This window comes from Mugil cephalus, chromosome 5 (assembly GCF_022458985.1).
Source record: "Mugil cephalus isolate CIBA_MC_2020 chromosome 5, CIBA_Mcephalus_1.1, whole genome shotgun sequence".
Taxonomy (NCBI): Eukaryota; Metazoa; Chordata; class Actinopteri; order Mugiliformes; family Mugilidae; genus Mugil; species Mugil cephalus.
Genome location: NC_061774.1, coordinates 29,547,049 through 29,563,003, shown reverse-complemented (window position 1 = coordinate 29,563,003; position 15,955 = coordinate 29,547,049). Strand labels below are relative to the sequence as shown.

The following is a 15,955-nucleotide window of genomic DNA, read 5'->3' as shown; positions in this document are numbered from 1 at the left end:
ACACTCGCTCCATACTGATGAAAGGGGATTGGGTCCAAAGCATTTTAACCCCTGTTTTAAAATTTTTAAAGTAAGTAGACGTGGGGGGTATTTAAGTGGGACCTTTTAAATATTAATAAAAATTTTTAGGGCCCCTTAATGGTTTAAAATAAGACAATTTTTTGAATGGGATGGTCAACCCCCTTCTAATGTCGTAAAAGGGGGGTTAAAGCCCCTTTGGGGCCCCAGCCCGGGCCCCTCGACGAATGCAGTAGGGTTCTGCCCGAGGGCAGCAGGGGGCAGTTGGGAAAGGGCCCCAGGGGGCAGTTTGGGGCACCAGTCCCGCCAACGTGACAAAGAAGAAGAGGCTTCACGCAGGCGCGCTGTAGTCCTCACGTCGCGCTGTTTCTGTTTTATTTTGATACTTTTACTGGAGATAAAACATGTACGACCAGGACGAAGGTGAGCTGATAGATGTTGATATCTAAAGAACTTTTATTAACACACGACCAGTTACTTTTATTAGTACGGGAAACAAGACGCTGATGTAGCAGCCTCCGTTAGCGGCTAATGCTAACTCACCCTCTGTTAAAAGACACGGGCTAATAATGGAGAAATCTACAAACATACAATAAATATCTATTATCCGTCAGCACCTGAGATATCTGCAGATATTCATTAACACACAGGCTAACAGGCTAGCGGGCTAACAGGCTAGCAGGCTAACAGGCTAGCGGGATAACAGAGGCGCTTCATGTAAGTTCATACAACAGGTTTAGATCTTTGTTCTTCTGGGATGTAAGACGTATTTATATATTTGGTTTTTTAAAGGACAATGTGTAACCCCTTTTTTGGGGTTTCGTATTAGGGCTGATACGGGCTTAGGTTTGTAAATTAATGCGTTTCTTCATTAGACTAAAAGTATTAAATCATTAGGTTTTTACATTTACGTGATTGTGTGCTGAAGACCGATAATTTGTTCATCGTCAGATAATCAGTACGACGAGGACGAGGATGAAATCACTCCAGATCTGTGGCAGGAAGCCTGTTGGATCGTCATCAGGTAAATTTACGTGTTCTCACCTGAGCATCGTCAGTGATGGTCCATGTGTTTACGGAGGCACCAGAGGGTCAACAGCAGATTTAAGCCTGACCACAGGTTTGACACAGTAAAGACATTTAATGTTCACTTAAACTGACCAGACTCCAATATGTCCAGAGAAACACCAGAGACAATTAAAGACAGACAGACGCTTTATTCATCCCAAGCCGGGAAATTTCACAGTTGCAGCGTCAATGTACAGGCACTCAACACCATACATACGATATAAGGGTTGGATAACAAGTTAATACAAAAGGAAGAAGAAATAATGTCCAGAGTGTTATCTACAGTTTATTTAGTGTCCCCTCCACCACCACTGTCTGCAGCCAATGACAGAACCAGGCTCCCTTTGATCACTTTATTCAGTGTGTTGCTGTTCCCACAGCAGAGAAAAGGGTTCTGGTAGAAGATCTGTCCAGAGCACCAACAGATTAAATATGTCTTAGAGTGTGTATTTTACAATTTACCGTTTTTCTCACTGTGAGGGTTTTTCCAGAATTTAAAATTTTTTTTTGTTAAATTTATGGGTGGGTTTTAAGGCCTGTACTTTTTGGGGCTGCGTGAGAAATCCTTACAAAGCTGATGTCACCAGGAATAACCATCCCAATGAAACCCTGTTAAACCCTCTGGATCCCCTGTCAAAACCCCTTAAAGGGGTTTTGAGCCCGGGTCTTATTTGACATGTCTCTGTCCTCTCCAGCTCTTATTTTGACGAGAAGGGTCTGGTGCGGCAGCAGCTGGATTCGTTTGATGAGTTCATCCAGATGTCTGTTTTTAGAGGTTGTGGGGGGACGCCCCCCCCCATCCAAAACCCCAGGGGTGAACCCAACCACCTCTGGGGGGTGGAGGGGCCGGGGGAGGGCCACGAGGGGGTTTGGCCTCGTCAGACAGGGTTTGTGGCTTGGTGTGGGGGGTTTGGGTAACGCTGTGACCTCTGCTTTGTGTATCAGCCTCGTTACCTGCTGAAGTTCGAGCAGATCTACCTGTCGAAGCCCACCCACTGGGAGAGAGACGGAGCTCCATCTCCCATGATGCCCAATGAGGCACGACTACGGAATCTGACGTAGGTCTCACCTGGTGTCACGTCTCAGAGACCACCAGACGTGTCCAAACCGATCTCATCTGTCTCACTTTGGGCCCCACCAGTACCGGCCCCCCTGTTTTGTTGACCCTCACAAAGACATATAAAGGAGGGGGGGATCGCTGCAGACCCAACACCAAAAACCCCATCGGTAAAATTCCCCTCATGCTTCGCTCCCCCTACTGCCTGCTCAGGGGGCTTGAAAGGACAGGACCTGTGTTTAACTCAACGAATGGGCCCTGGACCCCGGGGGGGTTTTTTCTTTATTCAACGGCTTGAGAAGGTAAAAGGGTTTGAAAAACTTAGGGTTAACTGACAGATAGCTTAAGGGCCCGTTGCTTCATGTTCACTTAGGGAAAAAGGGTTTTTGGCCGGGTTTTAGGTGCCATTGCTCAGGAAAAAATGGCCACCAACACAAGTGTACGCTTTGCCCAAGAAGGGGGCTCAAGTAACGTACACCGCTGATGTCGGTCCTGTTTGGAGAACCCCTTTTCGTCCCTCCACACCCCTCTGGGGCAAACTTTATGGCCAGAGGGGGGACAGGGGAGCCAAAGGGCTTCACCTGCACACTACGAACATACCTGATCTGTTCACCAAGACACTGAGTCTACAGTAAAATCCTTTGGGCCCCTGATTTGTGTTTGAAACATCTTTAAATTTAAAAGGGATCATTAAAGGAAACCCGGCAAACTCATTAACTAATGATTTAAATTTTTGTGTAGGGAAATGGGAAAAAGAGCGCGAAACGGTCCGAGGAAAAGTGTGTCCACGCTGCCCTACATCAGACAGGAAGTTCCCATCATCATTGTGTTTCGAGCTCTGGGCTTCGTGTCTGACAGAGACATCCTGGAACACATCATTTATGACTTTGATGACCCCGAGATGATGGAGATGGTCAGTCTGATTGCTCATTACCAGTCATAGATTGTCACTCCACGGTGATCACATCAGACCGTCTGATCCCACCTCTTGGATTGTGACTGTGTTTCCAGGTGAAGCCGTCTCTGGACGAAGCGTTTGTCATCCAGGAGCAGAACGTGGCCCTGAACTTTATTTTGGGATCCAGAGGAGCGAAACCCGGTGTAACAAAAGAGGCGAATCAAAAAACGTTTAAAAAAGTTCTTTTCAGAAAGAAATGCGGGCCCCAGTCGGGGTCAGCGACTTCTGTGAGGGCCAAAAAGGGCCCACTTTTTAGGGTGAGAAACGCCCGAGATGCCCCCTGATCTGTACCTGTACAAATGACTTCCCTGTGACCCCAAAAGTGTGTTTTTTGTGTTTTCCGGGGTTTTCCCGGTTTCTTTGGGTTTACAGGGTGCGCTTTCTGCACTTTGGGAGACGAGAGCTGGCACAGGATATTACGGCAACAAGAGGCTGGACCTTGTGGGGGCCACTACTGGCCTTCCTGTTCAGAGGGTGGGCCTTCACACACATTTATCACTGAAACTACCAGGTTCCTGCTAAAAGAGCAGTGATTTATTTATACGACTGATTAATGGACAAACACTGTGACAAGGAAACGGTCTCTGTGAGGAGATGGGGTGAGAGAGGTTTAGTTGTTGGTGGTGTTGATGGATCCTAAAACCTTGTTTCCTCTGTTTGTTCAGTATGTTCAAGAACCTGCTCAAAGAGATCAGGATTTATGCTCAGAAGTTCATTGACAGAGGAAAAGACTTCAACTTGGAGCTCGCCATCAAGACTCGAATCATCTCAGATGGACTCAAATATTCGCTGGCCACTGGAAAAATTTGGGGGTGTTTAAGGGAAAGGGTCAACCCGGCCCGGGGCGGGATTTTACAGGTGACTTAAAAAGTCTGCTTCAAAAGCTCCCCGGTGGGTTTTAGTTCCTGGTCTCAGTTTTACAAACCCCAAAAATTTGAGCCCCGGTCAAGCATTTTATTTTTAAATTTTTGTAGGTTTTAAAACCCTTTTCCTTCGCATCCACTCTGTCCCACCTCCGTCGAGTCAACTCTCCTATTGGCCGAGATGGAAAACTGGCAAAACCTCGACAGCTTCACAACACACTTTGGGGAATGGTGTGTCCAGCCGAGACCCCCGAGGTGAGTAAAAACCCATAATATACTGAGAGATAAGAAACTAGTCAGGCATCACAGAGTGATGCAGATTAATCCCAGAGGTCAGAGCGCTGGGTGTTGATCCGGTCACATCGTTGCAGGGTCACGCTGTGGGTCTGGTGAAGAACCTGGCCCTCATGGCCTACATCTCTGTGGGCTCACAGCCGTCCCCCATCCTGGAGTTTCTGGAGGAGTGGAGTATGGAGAACTTGGAGGAAATCTCACCTGCTGCCATTGCTGAGTCAGTCACTGTGTGATTCTCACTGTTGGTCGTTTTCAGTGAGTTAAGTGTGACATGTTTATTTTGCTTGTCATGTTTTAGTGCCACTAAAATCTTTGTGAACGGCTGCTGGGTTGGAATTCACAAAGACCCAGAACAGTTGATGAACACACTGAGGAAGCTCCGAAGACAAATGGACATTATCGTGTCTGAGGTAACTCCATCTGTCTCTGACAGGAAAACCCAGCCACAGGCAGTCTGGGTGGCCCCCTAAAAAAATTTTAAAAAGCCCAGAGCCCCCATTTTATTTCGGTTGCTCTCTGGTTTTATGATTTGGGAGATTTATCTTTTTCCCCGTCTTTTCCCTGTTAAAAAGGATTTATATCATCACACTCTGTCCTTCCCCAAGGGTTTTCCCTGATCAAGACATTTGTGAACCCGGGGAAACAGAATTTACACGACCTGGACGAATCTGCCGCCTTGCTTATAGGTTTAGAAAAAAAAGAAAAAACTGCTTAAGGGGCACACATCGGGCCGCTGAAGGAGAAAGGGGTACAAAAACTTCAGGTAAGACGACTCCGCCTTTTTCCTAAAATTTAAACCTTAACCAGATGAATAGGCTGTTACAGAAAAAAAATATTTGTCTGTTTTTTAAATCAATGGAGGCCGGCGGGTTTTTTTTTTTAAAACACATTTTAAAACAACTTCAAAGGGAAACCCAAAAAACTGAACAAGGGAGAAAAAAACCCAAAAAATGGAAAAAAGTTTTCAAAACAAGGGCTTAAAAAATTTAAAACCCGTTGAATATTTTCAAAGAAATGTTTGTGGTAAAATCTTTTTTTGTGTTTTTCAAAAGGGGTCACTGCAAAGACAGACACAAACAAGTACAATTATTTTCCATTTAGAAACTAAGTTCTTGTCAGTTTCAATGTGTCACGAAGACGTTGAATAAGGTCAACTGGACTTGTAGACTTGTAGAAGTCCAGTTGACCTTATTCAACGCCTTTTGGATTCTTTGTTGGAATCAAAGTCAACAATAAAAAGAATTTTGTTCAAAGCCGGAAAAGAAAATAAAAAGATGATCAGATGGAAACAGATTAATATTTTTAGCACCAAATAGAGCTCTAATCCTGGGGGCCCCTGATCCCCCCAGTCTTTTTCAATTTTTACTTTTTAAATTTTTCTAAATTCTTTTGGTTTTTCTCTTTAAATGGAGGGGGCCCCCTAAGACCTGGATCCTGGGCTCCCCCCCCGCCAGGTTTACTGGGCCCCGGATCCTGTGCTCCCGAGCCAGGTTCCCACTGGTCCGGGGTCCTTTTGCTCCCGTTTGCCCGGTTCTACGGTCCTGGATCCTGTGCTCCGCAAACCGGTTCTATTTGGGCCCGGATCCCCGTGCCCTGTAGCCAGGTTTTTACGGGGCCTGGAAACCCATGGGTCCGCAGGCACCAGGGTTTTGCGGGCCTGGGGGTTTTCCCGGTCCTGGGTTTTTCCTTGTGCTCCTGGCAGCCCGGGGGTACTGGGCCGGGGTCCTGTGCCCCCGCCCCCAGGTTCTACTGGTCCCCCGGGGTTCCCGGCTCCTGCGACAGGGTTTTAATTCCTGGATCCCAGGGTCCTGCAGGCAGCCAGGTTTTGCTGGTCCTGGATCCCCGGTCCTTTGGGTCCTGTGCTCCTGTAGCCTGGTTCTACGGTCCGGGTTTCCGGGGGCTCCCCCGACGGTTCCCCCTGGTTCCCGGACCCTGTGGGTTCCCTCAGCCAGGTTTCCTGGTCCTGTGTCCTGGTTAGGTTCTGTTGGGGCCTGGATGTGACTTAAAGGGGGTTTACTTTGGGGAAACATCCGTTTTTGGGCCTGGGCACAAAAAGAACGTGCAAAAAGGGGCCATGTGGGTTTTTGGGGGAACGAGCCCGAATGTGTGATGACAGAAGTGAGAAAGCAACACCAGCAGCACATGCATCAAAGCCTGATGCTGCCCCCCACCAGGGCCCCGACAGTAGCCCAATGGCCCCTGCTGGAGGATGCTTGGCCTGGCCTTCTGCGGGAGCAGGGAAAATTAAGGAGGAAGATAAAGCTGGAAACTGGGGCTCATCTGACCACAGAATCTTCTTCCAAGGGCCCTGACGGGCCCGTCCTTTTTTTCTTGGGTCTAAGCTCTGTCTCTCATTGAAAACAGGGCCTTTTCACACCCCTTTTAGGACCTTAAGCCGTTTTCCCTGCACATGCAGGTCAGATACGGTCATTTTTTGCTGAAGAAAGAGAGAAATGTGTTTAGTATTTTGTCTGTGACTGAACTAAAAGAAGCTGCACTTGAAGAGTGATTCTTGGTGCAATATTTCACAAATGCATGGGATGTTTCTACCACTGTATATGAGCTGAAAATCAACAAAAGTAAAACTGTGTTTGCGTAATAAAATCCAAGATGTCCGCTCAGAGTAGAACTGGGTTGTAGCTGGTTCTGGGTTGTGGTGACATGAAGTCCTGTCTGTTTGGTGTGTAGCTGGCAGGACCTTTTTGGGGGCGGCGGCGTGTGGAGTAAATCGACAACTGGGGGGGAGGAGACAGTCCCGGGTCGCCATGACCCCCGATACCTCCCCAAAAAAAGGGCTTTGGGGCCCACTGCCCAAACCCACACCCACTGTGAAATCCACCCATCCATGATCCTGGGAGTCTGCGCCTCCATCCCCTCCCCTTTTCCCCCACCCCAACCCGGTTAAAAAACCCCACCTTTAGCTTGGGGGAAAAAAAAAAAAAAAGGGGGGGGGGGGGGGGGGGTTGTCGGGACCAAAATGTTGGGGCCCTCCCCTCTCCTTTCCCCCCCCTCTTTCCCCCGTCCTCCTCCTCCTCCCTCCTCCTCCTCTTCCTCCTCCTCCCTCCTCCCCCCCCCCCCCCTCTCCTTTCCCCTCCCTTTCCCCCTTTTTCCTCCCCCCTTTCCCCCTTCCCCCCCTCCTCCTCCTCCTTTCCCGGGCTCCCAGGAACACGTACCCGTCGGCTATGGGGAAACAGGGCCTGGGGGTCTACATCAACCCAAAATTCCAGGGACGAATGGGCACCCGGCCCACGTCCTTTTACTACCCCCCAAAAACCCTTTGGGCAAACCCCTCGGTCCAAAGGAGTACCTGCGCTTCCGAGAGCGGCCCGAGGTTTTCACACACCTTGACCCCACACCTGGGCCCCTGACCCCAACCCCTGGACCCCCTGACCCACCCTGGGCCCTCCCAAAAAAAGAATCCCTTTTAAAAGGAAAAAACCAAAAACCAGGGTCCCGGGGGAAAGCGTCTGTCTAAAACCGAGGTTTGAGACAGAGTTGAATTCCCCTCTGACTAAAGGGTCCTTTGGATCTGAGGGGGGGCCCGAACCGGGTTTGGGGGTCCAGAGATCTGATGGGGGTCCAGAGACCTGATGGTGGTCCAGAGACCTGATGGTGGTCCAGAGATCTGATGGGGGTCCAGAGACCTGATGGTGGTCCAGAGACCTGATGGGGGTCCAGAGACCTGATGGGGGTCCAGAGACCTGATGGTGGTCCAGAGACCTGATGTGTTGAATGTAAGAGGAGTGGCAGGCAGGTTACAGAATGATGCATGCGAATCAAAGCTCCATAAAGTTCACATTTAAATGAAAAATACAAGAATAGGGCCCATAAAGTAAAACAGGCCAATCATTTTCTGAAATAAATATATTTATATGAGAAAAGCGGGCAACCCTTTTGACAACCCATAATTGGCCCGTCCATAAAGGTCATTGTGTTGCTTAAACGATACTTTTAATCCCCAACCGCTCCATAAAATGAGCCACTACTTTTTTTTTTTAAAAAAGGGGCTGCCCTAAACCGGGGCCCCTAAGGGGCTGCACTAGAGAGGGCCCCCAGAAACAAGGGGGGAAAAAAGCGGAGAGGCAATTTTTTTTATTTAAGAGCTTTTGTGCTTGTGTAAAAGTTTTTTGGGACGTTACTGATTAGGAATCAAAAATTTTTTTTACCCTTTTTTAAAAAATTTTTAAAAAAAATTGGTAACCCCAAAGTGCTTTTCTTGAAAGCAAAAGCCCCCCGCACACAGAGCGAAACCCCCCCCCCACGTGTTTTTGGGTTTTTCCGCCGTTTTGTCTTCAGACCGTAAACATCCCTTTAGACAGTTTGTGTTTTTTATGATGTAAACGTCCCGTCTGTTTCCGCCCAACTGAAAAACCCTTTTTTAGTTTTTTTAGGAATCAATTCCCTTGTGGCCAGGCCCCGTTTCAGGGTACAACCAGGAGGATTCTGTGATCATGAACAGGTCCGCTGTGGATCGAGGCTTCTTCAGGTGAGTCTATCAGATGGATTCCAGAGGAAGACATTTAAAATGTCCTGAAAGACAACAAGCAAGAGCCAACCTTTAACTAAAAGTAATAAATTTAAAGTGCTTGGGTTTAAAACCCGTTAAAAAACAGGGCCCCAGATTGATTCCCGACCCAGTACGGGTTCATCCCGGCCCCTATTGATTTATTTTTTCCAGATAAATTATAACAAATTGCCCTTTTATTGTGGCTTTTAAACTTTTAGGTTTTGTTTTTTTTTATCGGTTTGAAAAAAAGAGCAGGATCCCAAAAAAAGGTTTGGATCAAGGAAAATCTTTGAGGGAAACCAACACCGTGAAACCTGTCCCAAGGGGAGAACACAGACTTTTAGAAAATTTTTAAGGGGCACTTTTAAAAAAGGTTCTCAGGGGTGTTTCCCCTGGGTTTTCCCCTTCCCGAAGGGGCCTTATGTTTGGGGAAAAGACCTGTGTTTAGATTTCTAACGCAGGGAGAAGGGCAGGGGTGAAGGGCCCCCCGGGAGGAAAACGCCATCTAAAACAAGCGGACGCGACGGATCATAGCGCCCGGTTCCTGTTTTTTGGGCCCGGGGGAGGAAGTGGGTCATCGGGGGGACGGGGGACGCTTCCGGAAAAGAACGACGACGAGCTGGACACACCCAAACCCGGGGCTACACAAAGAACTGCAGCCCCTTCCCCGAGAACCCCGCGGAAAACCCCATTTTTGGGCCAGGTTTATGGTTACCCTAAAACCCGGGAAAGGGTAAAAATTCTGTAAAATAAAGGGGGGAAAAAAATTTGGGAACACCTCACAATCGTGGTTTTTTGTGCAGAAAGGGGTTTTGTGTTTTGTTTTTGATGATTTCCCCGTTTCCTGGGAGGGTTTGTTTTAGTGGGTTCCCAGACGGAGACAAGTTTTGCCAGCCGACACGGACAGAAGGGAACCTGTGGGATCCAGTACAGACAGGAGGTGACCGGACCAGAGCTAAGCAGGAGTTTGATCAGCTGCCTGCAGACCACACACTAACTGGTCTGTTTCATTTTGAAGGACATGCCGTTTACCTGCGAGGGGATCACACCTGACATCATCATCAACCCTTCCCCGCCCCTCCCGCTGGGTGACAGTCGGCCCTCTGATCGAAATGGGGCTGCAGGGAAAAAGGGCTGGAAGAAAAATTTTTCTGAATTACTTTAGGGTCAAGCCTTTGTTTTCTTTTTTCTTTTACCGGTTTGACGTTTTTTTCCCCTCGTCAGGTTTCTGCAAACAAAGGGGAGATTGGAGACGCAACTCCGTTCAACGACGCTGTCAACGTGCAGAAGGTGTCAAACCTGTTGTCTGAATACGGATACCACCTCCGAGGAAACGAGGTCAGAGCCGGTCATGATGTTTAACAAGTTTATCTGCTGGAAACTCCCCTTTTAGTCGACGGTCACGTCAGTTTAGTTGAGTATTTCTGAGCTAAGCTAAGCTAAGCTTTAGACAGGTTGGTGGGTGATTACTGGTCTGTCATCAGGTTCTGTACAACGGCTTCACTGGGAGGAAGTTGACGTCCCAAAATCCCTTTATTTGGGGCCACTTATTTTTAGGTTGAAGAAAATTGGGGGACGATAAAAAAACCAAATCGGGGCCCGGGGGCCCCTCCCGATCCTCAACAGGCAGCCGTGGGGGGGGGCATTTGCGGTGAGGGAAAACATCTGGGCCCCCCTGTTTTCAGATAGTGTGGACCTACCTGCTAATAACCGTCTCACCTGTCTGTCCTCAGCGATGGCGGCCTGCGCTTCGGCGAGATGGAGCGTGACTGTCAGATCGCTCACGGAGCCGCTCAGTTCCTCAGAGAGCGTCTGTTCGAGGCGTCCGATCCCTACCAGGTCCATGTCTGCAACCTGTGTGGCCTCATGGCCATCGCCAACACCAGGACGCACACGTACGAGTGCCGAGGCTGCCGCAACAAGGAAACCCGGGTTTAGACGCTACCCCCCGCACCCACCCTGTCCCCCCGCACCCCCCCTTTCCCCACCGCTACCCACCGCTATCCACCGCTATCCACCGCTACCCACCGCTATCCACCACTACCCACCACTACCCACCACTATCCACCGTTATCCACCGTTATCCACCGTTATCCACCACTATCCACCACTATCCACCCCTAACCCCCCACCCCCCTTTTTCCACCCCACCCACCCCACCCACCCCGGTTTCCACCGCTGTCCACCGCTGTCCACCGCTACCCACCGCTACCCACCGCTATCCACCGCTACCCACCGCTACCCACCGCTATCCACCACTACCCACCGCTGTCCACCGCTGTCCACCGCTGTCCACCGCTACCCACCGCTACCCACCGCTATCCACCGCTACCCACCGCTATCCACCGCTACCCACCGCTACCCACCGCTGTCCACCGCTACCCACCGCTACCCACCGCTACCCACCGCTACCCACCGCTATCCACCGCTACCCACCGCTGTCCACCGCTACCCACCGCTACCCACCGCTATCCACCCCTAAACCCCCCGAACCCACCCTATCCCCGCTACCCACCGCAAACCCCCCGCTATCCAAACCCCTAAACCCCCGCGGGCCACCGCTGTCCACCCCTATCCACCGTTTCCCACCGCTACCCCCCGCTACCCAACCCCTTCCCCCCGCAAACCCCCGCTATCCCCCCGCTACCCCCCGTATCCACCCCTACCCCCCCGCTAACCCCCACTATCCACCGCCACCCACGGTACCCCACCCCTATTTCCCCCGCCACCCACCGGTAAAACCCCCCTATCCACCCCTACCCCCCCGCTTTTTCCACCCCTACCACCCCTATTTCCCCCGTACCCCCGCTACCCCACCCCTACCCACCACTATCCACCCCCCACCCCCGGGACACAACCCCTAACCACCGCCACCCAAAAGGACCCACCGCCCATCCCCTCCCCCACCCAACCCCTACCCACCCCCTACCCACCGCTATCCACCGCTACCCACCGCTACCCACCACTACCCACCACTATCCACCGCCACCCACCGGTACACACCACTATCCACCACTATCCACCGCTATCAGACAGACTGGAATCTGGAATGTCCTTTCTCTGCTAAAGTCTCCTCTGATGCTGATCGTCTTCCTGTCTCTCTCAGATCTCTCTGGTCCGGATGCCGTACGCCTGTAAACTTCTTTTCCAGGAGCTGATGTCGATGAGCATCGCTCCTCGTATGATGACGTCATAGGCGGGTTGGCCAATCAGATGTGACGTGACATCAGCAGCAGGAAGTGACGTAGAAGTTTAGTTAAACGTTTTTAGTTTGAAGTCGTCTCATTTTTTTCTTTGTACAAGTCAAATAAATAATTTTTCTTCAGATCCTGAGTCATTTCTGATTCTCTCAGTTTATGTTGAGACATTTGGTGAAATCAGTTTGATAGAAATAACTTTGACCAGTGTTGACTTTGATTACACTTTTTATTTAATGCAGAGAAATGTAAGGAAAACCCTTTTTTACTGGGGGTTAATATTTAATATTCAAAATTTAGTCACATGTTTGGGTTTTTTTTAAAACCGGAAAAAACATTTTCAAAAATCCCGATTTTACTTGAATAAAAAAGGAAATAAAAACATTTTATTTTTTTATGGGGTTCCAAAAAAAAGGGGCCTTCAAAAAAAAACCTTAAAAATGGGAAAAAAAGGAAAACCCCCCCCTTCCCCCCCCCCCCCCCCCCCAGCCATGTTACTATGGGGTAGAGATGTTGCTATGGTAACCTGCCTCTTTTCAAATGTGAAGTCATTTTTTTTTATCAATTTCTCTACGAGTCAAAGAAAATAAACGAGGGAAAGAAAATCATAATGAAAATATAAAAGTTGATGCTTTAAAATTCAACTGTTGAAGGACAGATTTAGACCCATAGCCCCAAATTAGAACTTTATTAAGTTTCAGAAATCAGAAAACAAAGAGTTAGTGTTTCTTTCGGATTTTCAACAAAAGTTTCAAAATGATCTTTGATTCCAGCAACGTCGCCCGATGATCACAGTTTAAACTTTTCCTTTGGGCCCCCTGAAAAGGAAGAAACGTTTTTTTTATCTGTAAGAGGTCATTGAAAGAAGGAACACTATTTAAAAAAAAACAGGTGAAAGTTTTTAAAAGCCGGGTTCATTATTAATTAAATTAAAGATTAATAAACGTCTGGAGCTCCAGTAAATTATATAGTTGTGTGAAACCTTTTCCAGGAGCATTGTCCTTTCAAACTGAAATTTAATTTAAATGCTGATTTCTTTGTATTATTTGTTGTGTCACCATTTAAATGACATTTATGCTTCGTATTAATGTTCACTCATTTCTAAATGCCATCAGCCTGCTAGCTAGCACATAGCTACATCTGCTTCCATGCTTTCTATCGTCATCGGATTGAACGCTTCATTCAGACGAAACTCGCTCGTCCTCGTCCAGATGTTTTTTTTACCCCCGGGTTTTTTGTTTCATTGGGTTTTTTTGTTCAAATTTCCCCGTCAGGACTGGGGTGTTTGGGCCAAAAAGGATGAAGAAAGAAAAAGTTTAAGGGTTTTCATTGTTTTTGTCTTGGTCTTACCTTCTTGGGTGATGGGTGTCAAAAGATGGGGCTCGACCACGGGAAAAAGGCTCCAACAGCGGAAACTTCACCTCGGAGTTGGGGGCTGACACTCGGAAATCCTTCTTCCTCTTTTGGGCAAAGGGGGGGATCTGAAACAGAAAAAACATTGGGCAATTTTTATTGGTCCAAAATTTGAGCTGAAGCCTTTACAAACACTCTTGACATTAATGATAAATTTTAGAATTTAAATAAAAGCCTTTTTAAACGTCCTTTAGGAAGACTGGGTTTTGAGTGGGGTTTAGGGCCTTTTTATCCAACACAAAAAATCAGTGCAAGCTGGGTTTTTATGACGGGAGACCCAGCCTCGGGTTTTTTTTTTGCTTCACAGTAAATATGGGACGTAACCCCAAGCCAAATTTTAATTTAAATTTAAAAAATTTTGAAGTTTAATTTCATCAAAAATCTAATGGAGTCCCATTTTGACGGGGGAAAAATGTCCCGTTTGGGGAACCCCTACGTGACGGAAACCCCAGACCAGAACCCCGCCGGCACTTCAAAGTTTCTCGGGGGCCCCCTTCGTCTGGATCGGCCCGGTTGGGCTCGGGCCCCCCAGGAAGAAGCTCCATCTTCCCTTTCCCACTGACGACCTGAAGGAAGACAGGCAATCTTCATCATCATCCCATCACGGACATTAGTGTGTCCCTGTTGCTACGGAGACAAACTAAAATTTGGGCCTTTTTCCCAAAACCCGAGGAAATGGTCGCTTCTTATTGAGAAAAAGTTCCCCCCATGAACAGTGGCCCGCAGGATGGGCACATTTAGAAACAGGGTTGGCAGCTTTTCTTTTTCCCGGTTTGTCTTGGTTTGTCTCCAGCTGTTAGCCGCGTTAGCCCCAAATGCTAGCAGAATTTTTCCCCGGGTTAAAGTTTTGCTTGGCTTGGTTCATGTGCTGTTTTAGTGTATGAAAGTTAAACTTAAGACTGGAAACATGTCAATAAGTGTTTCATTTTCTTGATGATGTGGGTTTAACCTTTGGGAGAGAAACAATAATTTTAATATAAATTTTAAAATAATATAATATAATTTTAAATAATATAATATAAAATAATATAATGCCTTTTTTAATTTTCAAACGGGGGAAATTCAAATTTCGCAGCAAGGGCCCGGGACTCAACACCAAAAGATACATTATAAAACTACTATTACCTTTTTTTTACCCCGGGAAATTTTAAAAAAAAGTGAATTATAGTTTTTAATTAATATCATGTGTGGCTGGGGGGAGAAACGCTTTCCTCTGATTGTTGGTACGTCCAGTAACTGAATGAGTGGAAGCTTGGTGGATTATTTCCGGTTTCCTGTTTTTCTTTATTGTTTCTAGAGCAGAAACAGGATGATGCTGCTGAAACCAGAAAAATCCGTCACATGAGAAACTAGTGAGGAGCTGCAGACAGTCGACCAACTCACCTTCTTCCAGGTGAGAACGGGAGTGGGCACACCCACCACCTCACAGCTCAGGTAAACCTGAGAACCACTCACATTGTAGACCTCATCTGGAGGAGTGACGATAACTGGAGCTACAGGCAGACAGAAGACAAAATTTAATGAAAGCTAAATGTAGGGTAATTAACATGAAAATCTGATAATTGACGTTTTCTTTTTTGGGGGGGAGGGAAAATGAAAATGGACCATGCCCGGGGAAACCAAACTAAACCCTTTTACCCACAGGAATTCAGTTTGTTCTCAGTTTGTTCTCAGTTTGTTCTCAGTTTGTTCTCTGGACCATGATGAGGATGGTCAGAGACCCATCACTCTGACGTCTAACCTCTGGTGACCTCACCTGTGGCGCAGCGGCCCTTGTTGTGGACGCTGATGGGCTCTCTTCCCTCGGCCTCTGCTCTCAGGCTGGCGCTCTTCAGGGCGCAGCCGTTGCGGTAGGTCAGTCCGTCGGTTCCGCACACCTCGTAGTTGCTCTTACAAACGCACAGCCCCGCCTTGCTCTTCTTGGGGTTGGTTTTGGGGTCCTCGCCGCTTTTTACGCACTCCAGTCCGGAACCACAGCGGCGCGCTGACGCGCGGCGGCCGCCGCACAGCTCTCCCTCGGCGGCGGCGCACACGGCGCAGCAGCCGCACGAGTCCCGCAGAGAACCGGCGGAGCAGCCCTGCACCGGGAGAGGAGCGCACTGAGCCGGGTCACACGGCCCGCAGTCAGCACCGGCAGACTCCCGGACCGAGAGCACCGGAAGGACCCACAGAAGCGGAACCAGAGACAGAAAAGCGGCGAGAGACTTCATGTTGATGTGTTGGAGGTCTGGTGTGATCTGACTGGAGGCTGGAGATGGAGCAGGATGAAGCTGCTGACTCCGCCTCATCCAGACTGGTCCCTGGTCTGGTCCCTGGTCTGGTCCCTGGTCCCGAACCGCGTCAAACACAATAAACTGAAGGTTCGGGTTTCAACGGGTCATGATTTTGGACCTTATAAAACCTTTTTTCAAAATTTAATGTGTAAAAAAAAAAACCCGCCATAAAACTCCCCCAAACAACTTCAGACAAAACCCTCTCGTCGATTTCAAGATTTTAAAACCCCTTTTTTGTCAGCCCGAAAAAATGAAGTATATGGGGCTTTGGGGGGTCAAAGATTAAAAAATAAAATAATTTGATTTT

General features: G+C 48.3%; 2 protein-coding genes across 2 annotated transcripts; one reads left to right on the top strand and one right to left on the bottom strand.

Annotated features, from left to right (window-relative positions):
- The first annotated feature begins 312 nt into the window (after positions 1 to 312).
- Positions 313 to 12,090, top strand: polr2b (RNA polymerase II subunit B). Its single transcript, XM_047584676.1, is given in 30 exon segments — positions 313 to 441; positions 970 to 1,042; positions 1,782 to 1,953; positions 2,032 to 2,144; positions 2,228 to 2,363; positions 2,366 to 2,445; positions 2,885 to 3,056; positions 3,155 to 3,286; positions 3,289 to 3,343; positions 3,452 to 3,575; positions 3,767 to 3,959; positions 4,076 to 4,219; positions 4,336 to 4,475; positions 4,557 to 4,710; positions 5,713 to 5,853; positions 5,961 to 6,231; positions 6,675 to 6,684; positions 6,947 to 7,150; positions 7,407 to 7,561; positions 8,650 to 8,668; positions 8,670 to 8,744; positions 9,300 to 9,498; positions 9,640 to 9,705; positions 9,784 to 9,839; positions 9,841 to 9,898; positions 9,990 to 10,103; positions 10,250 to 10,294; positions 10,297 to 10,397; positions 10,499 to 10,697; positions 11,872 to 12,090. Coding segments are annotated over 30 exon segments (3,510 nt in total). The 5' UTR covers positions 313 to 422; the 3' UTR covers positions 11,962 to 12,090.
- A 1,240-nt stretch (positions 12,091 to 13,330) lies between these two features.
- Positions 13,331 to 15,678, bottom strand: igfbp7 (insulin-like growth factor binding protein 7). Its single transcript, XM_047584675.1, has 4 exons — positions 15,132 to 15,678; positions 14,759 to 14,868; positions 13,812 to 13,941; positions 13,331 to 13,443 (listed from the first exon to the last, which is right to left on the bottom strand). Exons 1-4 carry the CDS (start codon positions 15,661 to 15,663, stop codon positions 13,331 to 13,333), a joined length of 885 nt encoding a protein of 294 aa, XP_047440631.1. The 5' UTR covers positions 15,664 to 15,678.
- Positions 15,679 to 15,955: the final 277 nt, after the last annotated feature.

Bases quoted from the DNA above. Each gene is read 5' to 3' on its own strand.
- igfbp7 (XM_047584675.1), bottom strand. From the start codon at position 15,663: ATGAGGCGGAGTCAGCAGCTTCATCCTGCTCCATCTCCAGCCTCCAGT. The intron at 13,942-14,758 runs GTGAGTTGGTCG...GTCTTCCTTCAG, and splicing joins CCGTTCTCACCTGGAAGAAG to GTCGTCAGTGGGAAAGGGAA. The intron at 13,444-13,811 runs GTAGGGGTTCCC...TTTCTGTTTCAG, and splicing joins TGGTCTGGGGTTTCCGTCAC to ATCCCCCCCTTTGCCCAAAA.